Here is a 21,572-nt window from a genome sequence, read left to right as displayed (position 1 = left end):
CAACCGTGCACAGCAGTGCTATGGGCTTAAATCTGGCTGGTTAATGCCTGCATTTATGAACCTTCTGTTGGTATTTCCCCCCAGCAAGCTGACATGGTCCACACTGCTTACTCAGCCTATAGTGAGTAATTAGCAGAGGTTTAGTCTGATCAGCTCTGTGCATTACAGAGGGAAGAAAAAGAGGCCAAGATAAGATGGAGCAAAGCAACCGACTTGTCTGAGATGATTACAGTGTGTGCGATGAAGATATTGAAGCTCTAAATCTGCTTCATATTGATCACAGCATTTTTTTTTTATTGTGCTGTGGTGCACCGTGGGTATTTTGCGTCTTCATACAACCCAGAGAGTATAAATGTCTCTTTGAGTGTGTGTTTGTACATCCCGCTCCTTCTCTTAGGCATTGGCTTGATTGTAATCCACACACTTCCTCACTTCTCCTCCCCACTGTATTATCCCACTACAAACATGCAGATTAGTAAAAGTGGAAAAGAGCACACCACTCTAAGGATTTTTTTTTTTTTTTTTTTGCAACCAGGGTATGTAGAATGTAGCTTTTGATTTGCCATGAACAATAGCAGAGTATTTGGGAACAGTACAATGGCAATATCCAGCCTGAGCCTCTGGAGGAAGGGTTTAAAGTTAAAGCTATTTTAGCACAAGAAGACTCGGTTTTCCTCAAAAGGCTGTCATATGCCAAAAAACAACAAAATAGCAATAAAAGCAATTTTATAGCATGCGTAAAAGTTATAAAATAAATTATATGGCTCTAATAAGGCTGGCAATCGTCTGTCGTTATTGTATAATGAGGACTGAGTAATTCAGTATTTTAGACATCGCAGTAATCCTGTCTTGTAAAACGATGTAATTAGAGATGATGCATGTATCTTTGTGGCTCTTTTAATAGGCTGTGTCAATGAATTATGCAAAATGCATATGCATGTTCATTACGATTTGAGATGGATTTTCTTAAATGTACTTTTATCTAACAGCGGCCATTACAAAACACACACACACACACATACCAAGAACGAACCTGTCTGCCATGACAGGATTCAATCAGATGTTCACAGCGCACCATGTTCTCTGCTCTCCGTGGCCACATCAAAGAGATGTGTTGGGTTTGTAAAAGTTTGTTTTAACTGAAGTTTACATGGTTTTGCAGACATCCCTGTCTTGTGGTACAGACTCTTTGTAGCTATTTCAGTTCAGTGGCAAGGTTTCAAAAGTGTGGTGACGTCTTCAGAGCCCTTCACGTGTAATTTTAGCGTTCTGTCATTTAAAGTAGCTATTCCGTTTTCCACAAACAATTCAAAAGACACTGTCATACATGTTTTGGACACACTAAATACAACTGAAGTTCTATTGTTAAAGAATCTAAACCACCTCATATTGCCTCTCTTACTTAAGCTGTGTAAGCGCAGCACACAGTCTAGTAATTACATAAAGTGGCACTAATCTTTTTTTTTCATCGACGATATATGGAAATCACCATGTCAAATTTGAAAGGTGTCACTTGTATAGTGACAAACCCACAGATAATTATCACCTCACTCCACAGCTCCTCTCAGCTTTACAGTATTTTTAGCACATTTCGGTTCGTTATTATGGCCTTTGATTGAGTCTCGCAGCTCTCTTCAACCTCCTTTCACCTAATTATAGCCAAGAACCTCTGATAAATGGCAGGTATACAGAGTCAGCAGCTGGATAAAAGCTAAACGGAGGGAGATCTCACATACTTTTGTCAAGCTGCTGTATTTCTGGTTGTGCTGGATATTGAAATGCACAAGTGTTTTCGAAGAGTTTCTCCCAAAGCAGCGTTAGAAGGTGCTAATATATCATTATCGCATTTTCAGCTTATTGCACTGCCGCAGTTTGGTTGCCCAACCAATCAGTTAATGCATGTTCTAAGAAAGGTCCAACACTTTGGGAAATGCATTTATTTGATTATGGTTTTTAAACCACTTGTACGCCTGTCAAGAAAATAAGGACCTACAGTCACAGGTCGACTATCGTACTTAAAAAAAATTATGTTTCCTTTAATTTCACATTTCTTTAGGTGCGATGCAAACAGAAAAACTGCTGGTTGTGTGTTGTGTTGCTCTCAGTGCTCTGCTCTCTCCTGATCATAATAAAACTGTCTGATTAAATAAAGTTACATACTCATCCCCCTGCGGTCGCTGCTCTTCCTTTGCCAGGTACTGTAACGAACACCTGCCCTGCCCGCCTCACGTCTACTGGTCAGCCTGGTCGGCATGGGAACGCTGCACCGTGCCCTGCGGCGGCGGCATCCAGGCACGACACAGAACCTGTGAGAACGGCAACGACTGCCCCGGGTGTGGTCAGGTACGTCACAGGAAAACAATAGCTCTCGCATGCACCGTCCCTCCATCCGCCTCTTCTCTCAGTCTGCCCATTGTTGTAGGGACTCGAGCTTAAGCCATTTGATGCGATGAAGAGTCAGCGGTGATGAAATTGGAGCATCTAACATGACTAAATCCCCTGGCTATATTTATACAGTGGCAGCATTCATCAGATTTATTACCAAGACCTATTTAATACCACACACACATACAGTAATCACTCCACATATGAATAGGCTTATTTTCTGCCACAAAGCTTTCTTCAAAGCACGGATGATGCAAGGAAGTGTTGAAATACGAGTGCTCTCCTTGTTGACAGAATGATGTGATGCTCATGTTATTTCTGGTGCTATTTTCACACACACACACATACGGGCGCAGTCACACTCCCTCATCCACAGCCCTGGTAAAAATAAGTGGGAATGAACATGATAGCTGTAGCCTCTCATGTCCCTCTTGGAAATGGATTAAAGAATATGGGTCAGGGTCTTATAGATGTATGCTGCCTCCCTTGAAGTGAGTTGTTTATTTATTTGCTTTGTTTTGTTGTGTTTTTTGTACGTATGTGAGTTATTTGCCGTTTTGATTATCGTGCTATAAAGATAAAGCTAAGATCATTAAACCATCATTTTTGAATCTGGTTTAGATTTAGGTGTATTATTAAGATTATAATGGATAAGTTGTCTTGATCTGTCTGTGTCTTTTTTTTTTTTTTTTTTTTTTTACAGTACAGTTTTGTTTTTAAAAGATTCTGGAAAAAACATTCAACAGCCCAGATCACATTTAGCTGAAAAAGCACACCCTACAGGTTGTGTAATGGCCTCACTGAAAAGCTAAATAATACACTGCCAGCAGTATGAAACATCCCACACAAGGCCTCGCAACCTCCAGAGCATATATAGTATCTGATAATTGCCCATGACACATTAGTAGCAGCAGCATACCCAAATGAAAAGACTGACCTCACATTAGGTAGCAATTTACAAGTCGCACCATATCATCTGCTGCTACGGGTACTTACCTACTTTCTCTCTCTGCACTCTCACACTCGTACGTGCACGTTCCCATCAGATAGCAGCTGTCTCATTTCTGTCACTGCACGGCGACCATTATCCTCAGTGAAGCATCCTGGGAATGCAGCGGCCATTCCTAGAGGAACTCAACAGTTCACAAAAAGGAGAGTGATGGCGAGCTCAAGGGAATCTCACTGTTGCGTCACCGCTGTTTCTAAAAGAGGAAGCCTGTCTTTGACTTGTCAGTGGTTGTGGGTTGTATTTTTTTGTTTTGTTTTGTTTTGTTTTGTTTTTTTGATTTATCCTCTAGTTTAATGACAACCCAGGGGTGGGTGAGCAGGAGATGTTAGAGATGTATTGGTGTCAGGGGAACAGACGGTCTGGTAGCGATTACAGACAAGGAGGTGACATAGTAGATGGAGCTGAGTCGGGTCAGTGGGGAAGGTCAGAAGATCACGCTGTGTAAACTCTCTCCGTCTAATTCACCCGTTCCCTCTCCTCCTCCTTTCCACTGCCTCTCTTGGCCTCTATGACTTTCTGTCCTTTCGTTTTGTTTTGTTTTCTCATTGGCTCCTTGTCTTCTGAAATTATGACACGGACTTAATTGGGGCCATCTCCACAACCAGTCGTAATTACATGCAGACTTCACAAGCACCTTCTCCTTCCCAGGGAAGACTTTATTTGGACAGCTTGGCTAACTTGTATAATAGCTGCATATTTACTCAGATTAAAAAAGCATTTGCTTCCTTTCATTTACAGCTCCGATAAGGTGCTTAATTGCACAGCTATTAATGTATAACAATTGCCTCGGTGCACTTAAAACCCTTTAAGAGGTGCAGCTTAAGTGTTTGATGGAGAGGACTTTGAAATTCAAAGCGATATCCACATCTCCAATTGAAATACGGACAAATGAATTGTAATTCACACTTGAAGATCAAGAATGATTTGAATATGTTCATTTAAATTTATCTGAGACTCCCCCTTCCCTCACAAAAGTGAAAAGTGTGATGGAGTTCGTTTTTCATGTGCCATCTGTCTGTGTTCTCTTCCCCCGGACAGATCCATGTTTAATTAAACAGAAGGAGACCACACACACACACACACTCACTCACACACACATTGCAGCTTCTGTCATCACAGCTATGCTTTTAGCTCAGACACCCTACTAAGACCCAAGAAGATGAAGACTGTGTATGTCTAAGACGCTGCTGTGTACGTGTGTGTATGGGTGTGTGTGCATTCATGTTTACCTGTCAGGACTGATATTGCTGCAGCCTCCTGTGGTCAGCTCCAGGCGTTTGCCAGACATTAATCGGCAGCGATGAGCTAACATCTGCTGGATGCTTTACAGAGATGTCAGGCAGAGAATTCACAACAAATAGTAACTTTTGGAGAATCTAAAGTGAAGAAGATCATCTGAAGTTGGCGATAACAGCTTCTTCTATCAATGTAGAAGGTCAACATCGCCAACATGGTGTAAAGTGAATCTTTGCGCACGTAATCTATTCAGTTTTTACTTTTTTGACATTCTCTTTTGATCCCTGAAGCAAAATTTTCTACACTTATATCCTCTCCACAGGGAGCTCACTGCAGAGTTGGGGACAAAATAGCTCAATAGCGAGTAGGAATTCAGGTCAAGGACACTTAAATTTAAACACAAGTGTCTCTACTCACATGCACCTCTGCTTCCCTGAAAACAAAATGTTGCCACTTGCGTGGTTAAAGGAACTGGCTCTCAGAGTGCTTTATTTCCATCAAACCTGCTGTAACGTTGACCTGTATGTCATTGCCTTAAGTCCTGAGGTGCTCTGTGCCTAAATTTGCTGATCTAAAAGGCCACATGTGCTGTAACTTCATCAGTCTGAGCCCTGGTCCATGCAGCGCTGCTCCGTCCCTCTTTGTTTCACCGTACAGTATCTGCATTACAGGTCCGAATCCCCCAGAGAAAGCAGAGAAATCTGGGCTGGAAGTAAACAAGTGAGGCTCTGGTGGCCCAGCAGCGATGTACAGCTCTCTACCAGGATCACAATACTTACTGTGTTCTCCCCACTGTGTGTTGGTACAGTCAGGCAGCCATGGATAAATTGGGAGAATTTGTTGTCCCAAACATTGCAGTTATAAATAACTATTCATTAACGTTCAGTCGGAGAAAACAGACGCAGAGTTTATGGCAAGTTGACAGGAAGACCATTATTATGACAGAGGACCGAAAAAAGTTCAGTAACTTACTTTTTGCTATTTGTGGTTATTATCAGATAATAGAGACAGAAAGTGTGACGTCTCTCATATATAACCTTCATTTAATTAGGTTGGCCAATATTATTGAGATAAAGATCTCTAAAATGAAAGAAAATTGTACAAAGAACAGCTATATATATAATTATACCACATGGTTAGTGGTGAGTCACCGCTGGTGATGCACTTCTCTCTGATTGCAATGCAACAAATCATGGTTTGTCATGAGCTTTATTTAAGAACAGAACTTAGCAAGAAGTTTCTCTTCTGCACCAAGTAGCACTGGCAACTTCAGGACTGCAGAATGAGCTGTGGGTTTTAGTTTTGTGAACAACAATATCTTGGGAACTCCTCAATGGATTTCCTTTGTGTTTGGCCCAAATGTTCACTTGGACTCAAAAGTAAATTGATTAGATTTTGCCGATCAAAGAAAAAGATACTCACTGTGACATTTTTCAACCATAACGCAAGAATGCACATTGCGATTATGACAAAATTCCACTTTCGTAAATTTCAAATGGTTCATATCTTATATGATTCTTCCCTAATCCCATCCTAGAGCGTCACCTAACTTCATCTGTTGGGAGTGTTGTGATTGAGAAACCTACAGTGAATGTAAAAGACCGTACACACACCCACAATTACAGGATACATTTCAAAAACGTATGAGAGAAGTTAAACTAGGTCTCGCCATAAGTCATAGAAGTACAATTGTAAGCGCCTCGCTGTTATTCTTTTTAATTCCTAGTATCAGATGAAAGAAAACTTACTCTGGAGAAGTCAAGTATTCGGGAAGGTTCTATATTGACGCTGGTATTTTCTACTTTCAACAGTTAAATACATCAAATATCTCTCATATTATCCAGGCATCAAAAGGAGCCATTCTTCTCTTCTGAATGGCTCATCTTGACTCTGCCTCTCATAGTTAAATAAAAGTCAAATATGGGCTATGCGAAAGTGACGATGCACAGAGGTGCTTAATGGCACCGAGAGCTGTTCTATTTACCTTCGAGGAGCTCAGTTGTGCAGCTGGGCTGTGAAATGAAAGTTAAGTACCCAGTGTTTGTGTGGGCAGATTGATGTGTGAACATACTTGTGTGTTTTTGCACTGTTCAGTGTTAGTCATTGTGTGTGTGTGCGTGTGTGGTTGCGTGCGTGTGTGCACTGGTGTGTAGCCAGGAGACCTGCTCCTGGCCAACAGCAGGCTTCATTATGGAGTCAGGCTGGTGGGGAGACGGAGTGAGAGAGGAAATAGCGTTTGACAGAGTGTGTTTTGGTCGGCGCTGCTAATTGAACTGATGTGTCACAGAGACTTGAGGAACATTTGGCCTCCATCTCCACAGACTCGACCACAACAGATAAAGATGTCGGCGACTGGAGAGGATTAGTTGCTCTCACATCTTGCATCTGGACCGTTCCCTTAAACACTGCGGTGCTATAAGTGTGTATTTGTAGGCAATAGTACAGCAAAACACATGCTTTCCTTTCCTCTTAGTGTCTCTGGGTCACACACACACACACACACAGCTCGCCCAGTTCAATAAGAGTATAATGGGTGTAATGATGGTAGGAGGCTGGAGAGGCATGGCTCCTTATTATTCACCTCCCACAGCTGGCTGGACACCACAGAGAGCCTTTTGTACCTACACACATACACTCTATGAACACATACACATATAAAAGTCAAGACATTCAGTGTGTTTCACCCTCCACTCCTCACATATACATTTTCCAATCAAAATCGAGGAGGAAGGCTGAGGGTTTCGACTGCTCTAACACTCAGACGCTGTGCTGACACACTCACACCCTCTCTCCTTTTCTCTCCTTTTTTTCTTTCTTTATTGCTTTTTTTTCTCCTCTTCCCTCTCAACTTGTATCCCCTCAGCGTATAACACTTAAAAAGTAAGCAGAAAGGTCTGTGGCTGGAGACTGAATGAGATAGGAGCAGCCTGAATCCATAACTCAACCATGCATAAACTCATAAACATGCACACATTTCACACACACACAAAAAATCAGTGCCAAAGTGCCAGACTAAAGTCAAACTTTCCCTCATCGTCAAGTGGAAACACACACACACACAGAGAGAGAGAAGCCTGACCACTGCATCTATACTGACCAACCAGGCAGCTTGTTTGTGCGAGGCAGTAAAGATGCTATCAAGCGTCCTCCCACCCACTCTACTGAGCTCCAGCCAGAAACACATTACAGTGCTGCCAGTCGCAGAGCAGCTGCCTGTTAAAGGTGCTGCACAGCACAAAATCGCTGCTCTCCATTTGCCCATAATGCATATCACTACTCTAGCCAGGGGGGGTGCAGATATGAGTCGAAATCAGCGGACTAATTGAATCCAATTTTGTGTTCCACATGCCACTTGTCACATTCGACTGCTCCACACCATGTTTTCACTTTCAAGTGATTTCTCTGAAATTGAGCGAAATGTGAGCATGGCTGAGTGAAGACTGCAGGAAATGTTTCCTGGGTTTTGTTTTGGGTTTTTTTGGTTTGTTTTCTGGCTTTTTTTTTTTTGGTAGTTTTATTAGCTCACCATATCAATCGACAAGAAGGAAATTTTACATTTTTTGTGCTTTTTTTTCTCTTTTGACTAAATCTTTCAACAGCGAATCAAAGTTTTATTCAAACACAACTCCTTCTTTTTGTTCAGACAGTCACATTTACATAACCAACATGTTATGTATGTCTAAGATGAACTATTCAGCACTCTGCACCGAATTTCATTTGAATGGGGTAATTTCATGTGGGTGCATGGGTTCGTTGGGGTTATGGATTTTTATGCTTAGACTGGACTGGACTAATGTTTATTAAACATCCTTGGGTCAATTTTTTATGTATTATTCAAAACATGTGAAAAATTTCCACTCTTGAAGCAGGGACTGTTAATGTTTTTTTTGTTTTTTGTTTTTTTCATTATGTCAGATTTTATATTCGCATGTGTAGTTACCATAACAACGCTCTTTATGTAAGGAAAAAACACTGTCCACCATCCAACAAAATTGTGATGGATGTAGTTGTATAGATAACAGCAGGGGTCCTCAACTATTTATTTCACATCATTAGGCCCCAGGTAGTGCAGTCCTCGTGGCTTTGCTTCGCCATTATTATTTCATGTATTCAATCTAATCTAACCAGCATAATCATTATTATTATTCAACTATTTTTTATTAAGTTTTTCAAATAAAAAGTTCACCTTTCACATCAATAATTTCAGTCAACATGCAGTCACAAGCTTATTCCTGTCCCCTGCGAATAAATAATTGAAAGATAACACCCAAGTTGTACATTTAATGACTGATGCAGAATTTAGTTTGGTTTCACTTCAGGTCCTCTGAGCTGCATTTCCTGTTTGAGTGTCCAGATTCCTACAATATTAAACACATATAGAAATAGATTGGCACGGTTCTCCATGACCAGCTCTGAATCTATTGTAGTTTATTGATTACATCAATATCTATTACTCCTCACTCCTAAGCCAATGCTCCTTAATCTCCTCACCTAGAACTCAATACTGTTGTATGAGCCTATTGCAAACACAAACCTCCTTCTTAGATATCCAGTTACACTGCCTAGTTACTAGAAGTTAATTAACCCGCCAGCCAATCGGAGAAGAGAATGGTATAAGATGAAATATCTACCGGTACTAATTTATCTCATGGAAGCGTAAAGAAACACCCTCCAGCTCAGCCTTTCAAAATAAATCCGCTCTTCAGGCTCTCCACAGATGCTCAGTATTGTCCTGTTTCTATTTATTGAATAAACTGCGCTCTGTAATTGTGAATTAAAATTATCCCATTATTGGATTAAAAATGCTATTAACAATTCTAATTTTGTGATTTACCACGAAATGTTAGTGACACGCCGCGGTTCCCACACACTGGGCAGTGACTCCCAGCGCTTTTAGCTCGTGACCCCTTAAAATGAAACCATCCCTCTCCCACACATGCACAGCAAACAAGCCGCAGAGCCTTTGATGTCGCTTCAGTCAGAGGAACGCATCTCTATTACTCACACTCTGACCACCTTGCTGCATATACCTTCACTTGTATTTGATGTGAATGCCTTTAGAGACCTTGAATGAGGTTTTGCTTTAAATCCAGTAATTATCTCTTCAGCCCTCTGCACCGACACTAATCCTCAGAGAGTACAGGGAGAAACGCTTACCAGACAAGCCTCATTAAATATTTACTGTGTTTGGCCACCATCAACAACTCACTAGACAAACACCCACAGATCGTTTGCCTTTTACCCCCTCCTCCAGTTCATGTCATGTGTTACTTTCCCCACACTGTAGGTGGCGGCGAGACGCTGAGGTGCACTTTCTCCCTCTTTTTCTTTTTCCTTTTTTCCCCTTCCGTTTTGTTTCTGACTGATAATCTTAGATTGTGGTCTGGTCTGTGATGCGTGATGATGTTAAATATTAATGTCTGGAGATGATTACAGAGCTAGATGGAGAGAGGCAGGAAGTGCGGCGGTGGTGACACCCTCATTCATCACGGGGCCCTAACAGAATCTAAATCCTCCCTGTGTTTTTAACCTTGGTACCCTGGGGAGGAGAGACAGAGGGAGTGAGGGAGAGGAGGTGAGAGGAGGAGATAGAAGGGAAGGCGTATAGGGAGAGACAGAGAGAGATGAAACAGCGATACAGAGGGGAAAAAGAAACAAGGGGAAGGAAGAAAGAGAAGGCAAGCTATGAACATTTTGTGAAAAAGAGGGTGAAAGAAACATAAAGATAGATAGATGAATGGAAACGACGCCAAGAGAGAGCATGAAAGACGAAGCGAGAAAGTGAAAAATAGACCTGCGTACTGTATAATGTATAGTGCTCTTCCCAGCTGACCTGTCAGCCGATCCCATGTGACAGGCTGACAGATGTGCAGAAAGGAACTCTTATCTTATTTTGTCAAGGTCTGGCAGTCACTCAAGGCCTATTCAGCATAAATAAACAAGTGGTGAGGAAAATGGCAGTCGTCTCACCTTCTCCTCTGCAGTGTCATTTTCTCCAGACGTATCACTCCCTCCACCTCTTTATTTATTTAGCCAGCTGGGCAAAAAAAAAAAAAAAAAAAACAGCGGTCCAAAATGCCTATTACCAACCTATTATCCTCTCCAGTCGTTTCATCGGATATGGCTCCGCAGTAGACGCATTATGTTTTTAACCAGTGGTCCAGATTGGCTGAGAGAAGTGGAGGGAAAATATACACTTATGGCCCTTCTGAATGAGACTCGCATATCATATTGTTAGAGCTTCAATGCTGTATTATTCATTTTAACTGCCCAGCTCCCAAAAACCAGATGCATATGAGAGCAAGCGTTGCCATTATTGCCTCCTTTTTTTCCTCTCCCCCCATCAATTCTTCACCTCTTCCTATTAACTTCTCTCTGGCATCACCACCCGCCCTCCCTCACCTCACCTCACCTCACCCTCTTCTCTCTCTCTCTCCCCCCTCCTCCATCCATTCCTCTTAGTAATAAATTCAACTTGACCGATGACCTTTTCTGCCTGACTTGTTTGCCTCTTGCCATGTTTAGCAAGTAGTCTGATGGGAATGTATCCTTAGTCAGTGCGTCGTGCTGGCAGAATGACAGGCAGTGTTGGGGACAAGCAAACAGGGCCTGGTTGGTTCGTAAAGATTGTTTTATTTTTTATATTTTTCTCAAAGTGGGGGTGAGTGAGTGGTACTGAACCCAGCTACATACAGTAAACCAGCCAGAACTGGAATCAGGAGGCTTTCAAGCATGAGCGACAATGAAAGCTTTGAAAAGGTTTTTATTTCCTCATAAAATAAGCTGTTTCATTTCATATTAGTCACTGCTGAGAATTTCAAAGGCTATTGTCCCGTTCATTATTATGCTTGGGAAATATACCAGAAATTTCCGTCTGAGCTTGTTTAATTATTGCTTTAATGATTTGTGATTATCTCTTCCTACGCTGTAGACGTGGCAGATCCACTTCTGCAGACGTACAGTTCTGTAATGCGGTGAAATATTTCCATGTCTGTGTCTGTCTGCAGGAGTACCAGTCGTGCAACACCCTGCCCTGTCCCGACCTGAAGAAGACCACTCCCTGGACCCCCTGGACGCCCGTCAACATCTCGGACAACGGGGGACACTACGAGCAGCGATTCCGCTACACTTGCAAAGCTCGCATCCCGGACCCCAGCCTGCTGGAAGTGGGCAGGCAGAGGATCGAGATGCGCTACTGCTCCAGTGATGGATCCACCGGCTGCTCCACTGACGGTGAGGCCAGAGACAGACAGATGGTCTCTTTCCAACTATCTCAGCCTCTGGACGTTTCTGTTATCTCACTCCAATTGGCTGTCTGCGTCTCTGTAGGCTAGTTACCGGCCTTCTCGCCTCAAGCCATTCCTTCTTTCTGCGTGTCTGTTGTTCATTAGACCTTTTTTTTTCTTGCTTTCTCAAACTCTCCCCCCTTTTCCATCCTGCAAAAAGTTAAGAGAGCACCGTTTTAATCAGCCCTCGTGTTTATGGTCCCATCCTCCTCGACTTTATCAGTGGATCAAAGCATCACACATGTTAATGAACTTTCAATCCACAAATCCGATCAGCAGTTTACAACTAATTTTAGCTCCTCCACGCTATCTTTCACACAAACACACACACACACACACAGAGAGATGCATGCGAGAACTTCAATTACAGCGCACACTCTTTATCCGTCATCCCAGATATTCCCTTTTGCCTGAGCGGGTGCTCCAGCTCCACACAGTCTCAGTCAGCCACACCCCTGGTGAATTAAATGCTGTAAACGTCTGTACAAACAGGCTGCTAATTGACAAGTTGTTTATGTTGTCGAGAGGAAGGAGGAGAGACGGGCGGCGTGGCACCACAACACAGCAAACAGACTTCACATACAGATGCATCAGTTAATGTTTGTATATAGCCGCTCACTGCCTCAGAGGGAAGAGCTGTTTTTTGGGGTTTTCTTTTTCTTTTTTTTTGAGTTAGCGCCGGGCTAAGCTGCAGCGGCCTCGTACTGCTTTGAGTTCATCTGTGTCTCTGGGTGGTCTGTCGCTACACCTATCACATGCCACACGCTGTGGTAATCACCGAGCTTACCCTTAATGTACACTATCAGTGGGGTTTTTCTGTCTTTTGATCCCTCCCTCTTTCCACATTTCTGACTATAAATCTCTGTCTTTCCTTCAGTGCTGTCGCCGGTACAAGTTGTTCTCTTCACACTTTGAAGCCGACGCTTAAATGTTCCTGGAGGCTTTTAAATGAGCTCTGGCAGGCACAGAGAGAGAGAAAAACCTGACTGCAGACTCAAAGCCTGAAGAGACTGACAGCCACACATCCAAGACATTAGCGAACAAAGACTTGAGCTTTAATAGGTCTGTCTTGTTACTGATTAGCGAGAGGAAGTAACAGACACAATGTGTTTCATTAGAGGTTGTCACCAGGAGCCCGACATCAGATTAGCTTCAGCGTTAATTACACCAATTGAAAAGCAAAGGCTGCGATTTCAGACGTCAATTCTGGCAACGTGTCAGTCCGTGTTGTCGGATGTAAGCGGCCTATAGGCTGCAGCGGGCAGATGGCCATGTGTAAGCTTCAAATCCATTCGACGACACTGTGCAAACAAACATTGGTGTTGTTTTCTTGTTGCTGATAACAGGAAAAGATGGGAAACGCTGCTCACTAAGCTTCATTGATGTGTAAATTCTGTACCAGCAGTGCTGCAGGTTACATCTACAGCCCCTTTTTTGGGGGGGAGAAGGTTGTAATTTTCTCGTTAATAGAGACAGACCTCATTATACACTGTGCCAAAGATAATCAGCAGCAGCCACTTGTCTTGACGCTATTGAACTTGATTTCCACTTATATTGGCATTTTAACGAGATAAATATTAACATCACTTCAGGCGATGTTGCTGGTCTGCGTTCCCTCAAAGCATGGCCTTGTGGATAAAACTGAATGTGATCAACAATGTATTTCCCCATTCACTATTTGTTAATGTTAAGTGAGCTAATTTATTCTTTAATCAAACTGGTTTTACATAGTTTTTCCCTCCATCAAAAGCTTCTTTTCATGTGAGGGCAAAAAAAAAAAAAAAAACTTCAACGTATAATATGAGATGATTTCTACATCCTTGAAAAAAAAAAAAAAAGACAGACTCAGTCTGGTTGTAATGTAGTGTGGAGTTTGATTGAAAAGAAGACCTGCTGAGGTGTACATGGCCTCAGTGCTACTCTCCACTTGTCCCAGGTTGATTGTTCATCTCCAGACTTTGATATGATTCACTTCTCGGAGGAGTTTTAAGTCGTAAGAGTCAAAGAAAAAAAGAAAAAAAAGAGGGTTGAATCCGGTGATCCACTTCTTTATTTCTACCATTATCAAACTTGCAATCCATCTGGAGAGCAGTGGTGTGTGGATTTTGTGGGTGTTGTGTGGGAGCGGGTTGACATGCATCTTTGCCAGTGTTTCTTGGTAGGTGGATGTGTGTGTGTCTGTTTCTGTGTGTGTTTGCATGCTGGTTTCCCAATATGTCCCCCTCCCACTGCCCGCCTCTCATAGATACACGGGGAGCTTGAGCCCCGGGGATAGAGGCTAACTTTTCTTAAAGCAATAGGCCATCACAGGATAATTACCATCAAAGTAGCGCTGTGTCCTTATGACCACAACTTGGGCTTTTACTGCAGGATCTGCTATAAAACAGGTTGCCATGTGAACAATGAATCGAATCGATTACTCGTTTCATAACATAGACTAAAAAGTCATTTGCATTACTGAAGTAATTGCTCAACAGAAAACATAATTAGTACTTCTTTCTTATTATTTTTTGTATTGGCTTTGCTCCATCGATTGCACTTTTAAACAGCTCTAAATGATCCACCCACACACATCACATCTTCTCTATTTATGTGTGATATAAAACAAAACAATGTGGTTGCAGTCAGCATGAAGGTTTTCACTCACAGTACCATCTACAGTTTACATTAGTTGCAGGGATTGACCAATCCAGAGAAGTCCCATCCTTAACAGAAAAGACCAACTGGAGGTACTAGGGAGATCAATTTCTTTTATTCTGGTAGGGGCTAACCACTTTCTCAAAACCCCCCCGCACCTGTGCTCCAATAGCGCATCTCACAGCAGTCTATCCTCTGAATGCATGGGGAGGAAATCGATTTCAACCCTCCATTAAGCACCCAGCAAGACAGCAAACCAGTGAACCCCCAAATTGTTAAAGTGGGATACATGTGATTTATTTATTTTTTTTAGAAATTTTCTAATTATAGTCCACCTCTCACATCATTGTAAAAGGCAATGCATTCTCAGCTCTCATTGAGATATAAAGGCAGTAATGGTAAAGAATGTGTACATAATATGTATGCAAATGAAAAAAGACCTCCCTCCGAACATCTAAAGCAATCAGGAGCACAGGATTTCAAGTGAAGGAAGCCAGCACGGCCTCCCTTTTGTGTTTTCTCATTTGAAACCAATTCATGAACTTTGAAAGGATCTTTTGCTGTCTCGCTCCCCCACTGATGTTGTTTCCCAGATACTCAAAAAAAAAAGCCCATCTTGCTGCGTTGTCTGAGATCTTCCTCATCTCTCCCCTGCTCGGGCAGAATGTCACCATGTTTGAAGCTTTGAGAATCAAAGACATCAGATATGCCTGACATTTGACGATTTGGATTGTATTCACGGGCGCAGCGCATGTTATTGACACACCTGGACCTGCACAGATATGGAGAATTAATCCCCCATCAATAGGGAGAAAAAATAGATCTCTGAGATATGCTTGTGACTTTCCTGACCTCTCCCCAGCTTCTCTCTCCTTTTGTTCCAGTGTCTCTCATACTGAGATCTCTATCTATCTTTATTATGAGAAATAAATTATGAATATATAGCTTAACCAAGCATTTACAATGAGCTTTTATATAACATACTGACTTGTTTCGTTTCAGCGATCATGGCTTAATGATAGCGATGAGTTAATTACTTAAGATCTGTCGTGATTTAAAGACCCCTCTTGTCATGTACACCCAGTGATTAGTCTTTTAGCGATTGTAGACATTTTTCCTTTTTATCATAACTCACATTCCTCTATGAAAAACCAAACACTTGAGAATTTGCATAATTGCCTGTGCAGCCATGTATTTTTAAATGTCCTTGAAGCTAAATTCTATAGACAATTTATAAAACATGGGGTTTTCCATTTTCTACCCATTACTTGAGTCCTCTCTTCGCCCACTAACATATTATGTCTTCATTTAATATTTACACAGTTAATACTACAAGGTGGTTTACACAAGGCAATTGGTGTTTGCATATTCTGTATATCCTGTGCAGTGCCCTGAACCAGAACCAGGGTTTAGCCTCAGAGTCTTCCTAATCATAACGATGCTAATGACCCTTAGGTGGTTACTATCTGTGTCAGCCATTAGATTCTCACACGACACATGTTTACAGCGATAATGGCATTAGATGCACCATTTATGCCTGGAGCTATAATACGTGTAACTATACTGTAGCCTATTTCCTTCTCAATAAAGTGAAGCAATATAGTGAAGTAAAGGTAAAATTGTTACCAAAGTAACAATAATAAGCACAAGAAGAAAAACACTAATTAGCAATAACAGATTTGTTTGTTTGTTTCATTAGTTATTTGGTTATGTCAACTGGGCTGACATTGGACTGTTGCTTGGCAACACAAATACACATTTTCCTGACCTGAGCATTGGCTTTTTCAAATGTGCGCTGAAGCATCCAGGCCTCCTTCCTTCCCTTTGTCCTCTTCTGACAACCACACATTTTTTAATTCAGATGTTATATCTGGAAATATGTTCAATTTTGTTGTGCAACATTTGTTGTAATCTTCGTTACAGCATCTGTAACGTGGATTCCTAGTTACAGTTGTAAAAGCATAAATACAGAACTCTGTGTACAAACATCCCACATTTCACATATTTCCTTCAAATAAATAGTTTGTTAAAGGGATAGTTCAACATTTTGGCAAATTGGCCCATTGCCATAATCCCTATAGTTTTAGCAGTAGGTTTGTTACCTTTAATTGTCGGTGCAAGCTATTTTTAGAACGGCGGAGCAGAGCCACGAGCTGCCAAAAGAGCGTTTTGGAGTTGTTGGATTGTGTATTTGATGAGTTTGATGAGGGAAACCAAGAGAATTCCATGAGCCTCCGTAGCGTAGCTCTGAGCAGCTCACGACTCTGCTCTGCCGTTCTAAAAATAGCTTGCACCGACAATTAAAGGTACAAACTTATTCCTAAAACTATAGGGATTACGCTGATGGGCCAATTTGCCAAAATGTTAAACTATCCCTTTAACGATGACAAAGGAGGGTGGTTGGTCAAACAATGCTGCTGCTAAGGTTGGACTGGAAATTATGGTTTGTTTTGGGGATAGTGGTTTGAGAAAACACCAGTTACTGTGCCAACCAGTCCACTGTAGCCATAGATGGAGCTCCACATCTTAGCAGGCTTCAGACCAGCAGCCTGCCTGCCATCAGTCAACTTCCAACAATAAACATTTCTTATCAGTCATTCCCTGTGCTGCTATAGGCCAGCCCACCGCCCCAGTAGACCATTTCAGTGATATTTTCTGCAAAACCACATGTCAGTAAAACCGATCTGCCTGCCTAATTCAATCAATACCCCTGAATAAAGCAAAGGAAAAGTTCAGGAACCTCATATTTTATGACAGAGCAGTACTAATATTGAATTTAAAAAGTTTTTTTATATTAGACATTTATCCAAGTTTTTAGTTTTTTATTTTTTTTTCCACTTTTCAATTTGCATCACACAAAAGACAGAAGCGGATGCACCAAGAGAAAAGAAAGCACTGGAAAGATGAAAGACATTTCTGTAGAGGCTCTGTGAGTTTGTAATTTTACTGGCTTGTGTCGGTGAGTGATGGCTTCATTTTTTTCCCAGGGAGAAGCGGTGGCGTGTCAGCAGCCTGATGTGTTTCACTTCAGCTGATCTAGTATCAAGGCCAGGGCCTTCTCATGGGCTACAGATTAGTTTCTCCTGCATGGGTGTCATGAGCAGACACTGAGTAGACACAGGACAGTGCTGAGGGATGCCTCTGACGAATGACAGCCATTCCAGTATCCTTATTGTCTTTTCTGTGTCTGTTGCCTCGTTCTCTCCCCCCCTACAGTCAGCACTGGCTTTATCTGTGGCTGCAGTGTTTATCAAGAAAGAAGCAGAGCGAACAAATGAACACACGGTTTATGTGAGTCATAAAGCACATACTGCGTCTTTGTGGTGCCTCTTTATACAGTAAACGGTTATAGAATAGTACAGTATATGCAAATTTAGACTTTCAATGAGAAAAAAGAAAATATCTTCCGTGTTGAACTTCACTGAGAATATATTGTACTGCATGTTACAAAAATGGAAATACATAAAGCCATAATTGTTTAATGCTTTTTTTCTCCATCTGCCAGTCTGTGTCCATTTTCCAATCACCCATTCCTACCAGGTCAGCCAGTTTTATGATGTTGAATGGCTTAAATGCTGTAAGCTATCACAGGCTCTTTTATAGAATAGCCATTACCAAGTTGTTGATGACAAGTTCTCTCCCTCCATGTCTCTCTCGGCCTGTTATCCCTCAGTTAAGTGCGTAACCCATGGCCTCGCCCAGATTACTGTCAGACAGACAGAGTTCAGAAACCTTACTGCAATTATCCTTGACACAAAATTTGTAGGGCACCATTGAACTGTCAATGACATACTGCCTGTTTCACTTCTGCCCCCACTCATGGAGTGGCACAGAGTTTGGTGACATAGAGTCAACGAATTAGCAAGTCAGCGTAGGCGATGGAAAATAAAAAAATAAATAAATGAAACACTGTGTGACAGAAAGAAATCCACTTTGTTGCCAGGAAGCCACACCTCACCCAGGACTCCTGCAGGAAATCATAGCTCTGATCTCTTCAGAAGATTATATTTCGATGGTGTTTTTAACAACAAGGAAAGTTTCTGGTATCACATGACGTTCGGACTTTGAGATGAGCTCGTCCGCACCTGTCTTCTCTGACATTAGCTCACTTTCCGCTTTGTTGAGTTTTCTTGACCAATCAGACGTGGTCGTGCTTCAGAGTATAGAGAGCTGTGCTGTGGTACTTCAAATTACCAGAGAGAGGGAAAAGGCTTTTTCTTTGATGGAAGCAAGTTTCCATAAGGTGGGAAAAAAAATCAATCCGGTTTGCACTGGTTGTTGGCAATTTCAGGTTGTTGGAGTTGGCTCATTCCTTTGAAAGCACAGGACAAACATGCACTTGAATCTCACCACTACAGCCAGCAGCACCAGCTGGTTTTTTGTGTTACCTGTGATTGTATTGGCAAGAGCGATAAATGGGGGGAAATTGGTCTTGAATTTCCTCTCTTGATATTTGCTTTTTCTACTTGACACTAAAATGCAACAAAAAGAGAAAGAGATCACATGCAAGTGTAATGGACCAAGGTCAGTCAACACCAGCTAATTCATACTGAGGAATTTGGCATACAATGATAGAATTACTTGAAAATGGTATTTAGTTTAATAAATTACTCAAAGCCCCAGTGATTTCTGTACTTAAACACATCAACGTCACATTGTAATTTATATAGCTTCCAACAATTTTCTAAAGCATGCCATGAAGTTTTGGCCCTTCTGACCAGCTGCTGGCTTCAGTTCATTTCCACCCCCGGTATAGAAATCAACTTACAGAGCCTTGAAACCTGCATGTGGAAGGCAATCCATCACAGACAACATTCAGTCGCTTTAATTTTCTTGTCAGAACTGTGTTATTGTTGCAGTTTGGAGCAGCAGGGACCATTTTCAACACTTTACACTCTCACTTTGGCGGTGCATTCAAGGGCAAATTGTCAGCCAGAAGCTTAAAATCATATCACACGATGCTAAGTTACATTGTTGGAAATACGATTTAAAGAATATGCAATAAAGAAGCATACTGTAGGTGTTGATAAAAGGGTACTGTAACATGAGTTTAGTTGTTTGTTGCTTTCCGTTTGGCAGCTGGGTGAGATTGTGGATGTCAGTTGTTGGCAGTGAAGGAAAGGTTTTGTCATTTGATGTTCACAGCATAGAAATGTAACTATAAAGCAGAGTTTAACCTTCTCAAAATGACTTTTATCACTCAGCCAGTAGACAACACAAAGTAAACAAATATGGGACATGTAGCGGTAGTAGCACAGACAGTGAATTAAACCCCCTCAGTCCAATAAATCCCTTTGTAATCAAACCTGTTTGTGGAGAATGGGTTTCAGCTCATTACACCACAGTATGAAAGTGTAGGTTGGGCCTTTAAACCTCATTTTAAAAATCCCACAAGTTCACCTCAAGTAAATTCAAGTACATCCTATAACATTCAGCGACTCCCAGGACTCCTATCGTGTTTTGCTATCCTTGTTCTTGGCTGTTTGTGTGGCTGATTCTGTGCATTTACATGCACTGATCCCTCATTTGGGAATGTGTTTTAATTGCACCCTTACAAACCTTTAGTTCTACAGAACAACTCTCCGGGGGGTTTCTCCATCCAATATCACTTGGCAGACCTCAGACAGCACAGGGAATACTGTTGTATAAGCAACCACAAACCCTCATTTTGTGGTTTTCTAAGTGTGATGTACAGTATGTGAACACAGCCATACATATGGACTGTGCATACGTGCGATCACATGCACATTCGAAGAAATTAGTTCCTCCGCAGGGAGGCAAGTAAAGGAGAGGGAGGAGGACAGAGAGTAATGGGGAGTAAATGTGCAGTTGAGAATCTAGGACAGGCCAGCCGAAGCACTTCTGCACTTTCTCCTCTCAGTGTGGTCCGGCGTTACTCTTGTGTCGATAAAACTTTGTTCACACATGGCAGTGCATCTCTCTTCGCTGGTGAAGGTTAGCGATTTTTCCACCTCTCCGTCTCTCACGTCTGCATGACTTAAAGCTTAAAGGAGTTATCTCCCCGGTTTGCAGATGTCATCTCGTCTCCCTCTCTCCGCCTCTATCTCTGTCTTCCCCACATCCTCTTTCCTCACTTACAGTACATTGGATTGCACAGCATTGCGTGTCTGTGTGGCCTCAGAGTCCCCCCGTTCCTTCTTTTCCCCACATGCATACGCCTGTATAGTTCCTACACACACACGCTCGCTCGCAAAAGTTTGTTTACAGTGTCTTCTGCCTTTGAGGAGGGTGAGATTGAACAAGAGGGAGGGAGAGGGGAACTTTTTTAATGTCCTAGTTTTCTTTGCAGTGGGGACTATTGGGTGCCTCGCCGCTGTGTCCTTCTTACTTTTGGCTCAGCCCGGCTCGTCGGGAGAGAGAGGATTAATTCTCCCCAGCTGTGGGTGGTTCTCGTGCAGATCGATAAATCCAGTTGCTACCTATTTGAGGGGGAGGGCACTGCGCTGTTTGTTTTGGTGACGGGAGGGCAGCCCCTGTGAGGTCGCATTAACAACACCCACAGAGCAGTCAGAGCAGTCTCGGGGCCAAAGTCTGAGCAAGCAGAGTGAGCAAAGGAAAGTCCTGTACGAGTGTTGTGGGAACTTGGATGTCTGGATTTAGTTGAGTTTCCTGCACTTGTGTGTTTGCATGTTTGACAAGCATCGCAATGAAGTACGCCAGTGTCATTAGAGCAGCAGTCCACAGTCTCTCAGGCTGCACAGGCCTTGATAAAGAGTACAGGACACAGTGGCGGGCGGGGGGCTGTCCGTTGCCACTGCCCGCTCAGAATCGATGAAGAGCGCGGGCCCTCGACAGGCCTGTCAGCGTTCACGCCAGCTTGATGCCAGGATGTGTCGGCCTGTGCACCGCCAAGGTCGCGCGTTAAGTTATGAGCAGGTCGAGGATATGCTCTAGGTAAACACACCGTCCGCTCCGTGAGAATACAAAGCAATGGCGCCACGATAACTGTCAGTGAAAAGAGCGAGCTGACAAAACAGCGAGGCCGGGTTGGAGGACAG

At 42.4% G+C, this 21,572-nt stretch overlaps 1 protein-coding gene across 2 annotated transcripts in view; it reads left to right on the top strand.

The window, feature by feature from the left end:
• The window catches only part of sema5a (sema domain, seven thrombospondin repeats (type 1 and type 1-like), transmembrane domain (TM) and short cytoplasmic domain, (semaphorin) 5A), a 120,265-nt gene that overhangs the window by 85,615 nt on the left and 13,078 nt on the right, over positions 1-21,572 (top strand). For both annotated transcript variants that reach the window (XM_083995338.1, XM_083995337.1), the window contains exons 15-16: positions 2,196-2,343; positions 11,638-11,863. In XM_083995338.1, the coding sequence (XP_083851464.1) occupies positions 2,196-2,343; positions 11,638-11,863 (374 nt within the window). The remainder of the gene's footprint in view (positions 1-2,195; positions 2,344-11,637; positions 11,864-21,572) is intronic.

This window comes from Trachurus trachurus, assembly GCF_905171665.1.
Source record: "Trachurus trachurus genome assembly, chromosome: 20".
NCBI lineage: Eukaryota > Metazoa > Chordata > Actinopteri > Carangiformes > Carangidae > Trachurus > Trachurus trachurus.
Note: the sequence above shows the minus strand (reverse complement) of the source record. Positions and strands in the feature narration are given on the sequence as shown.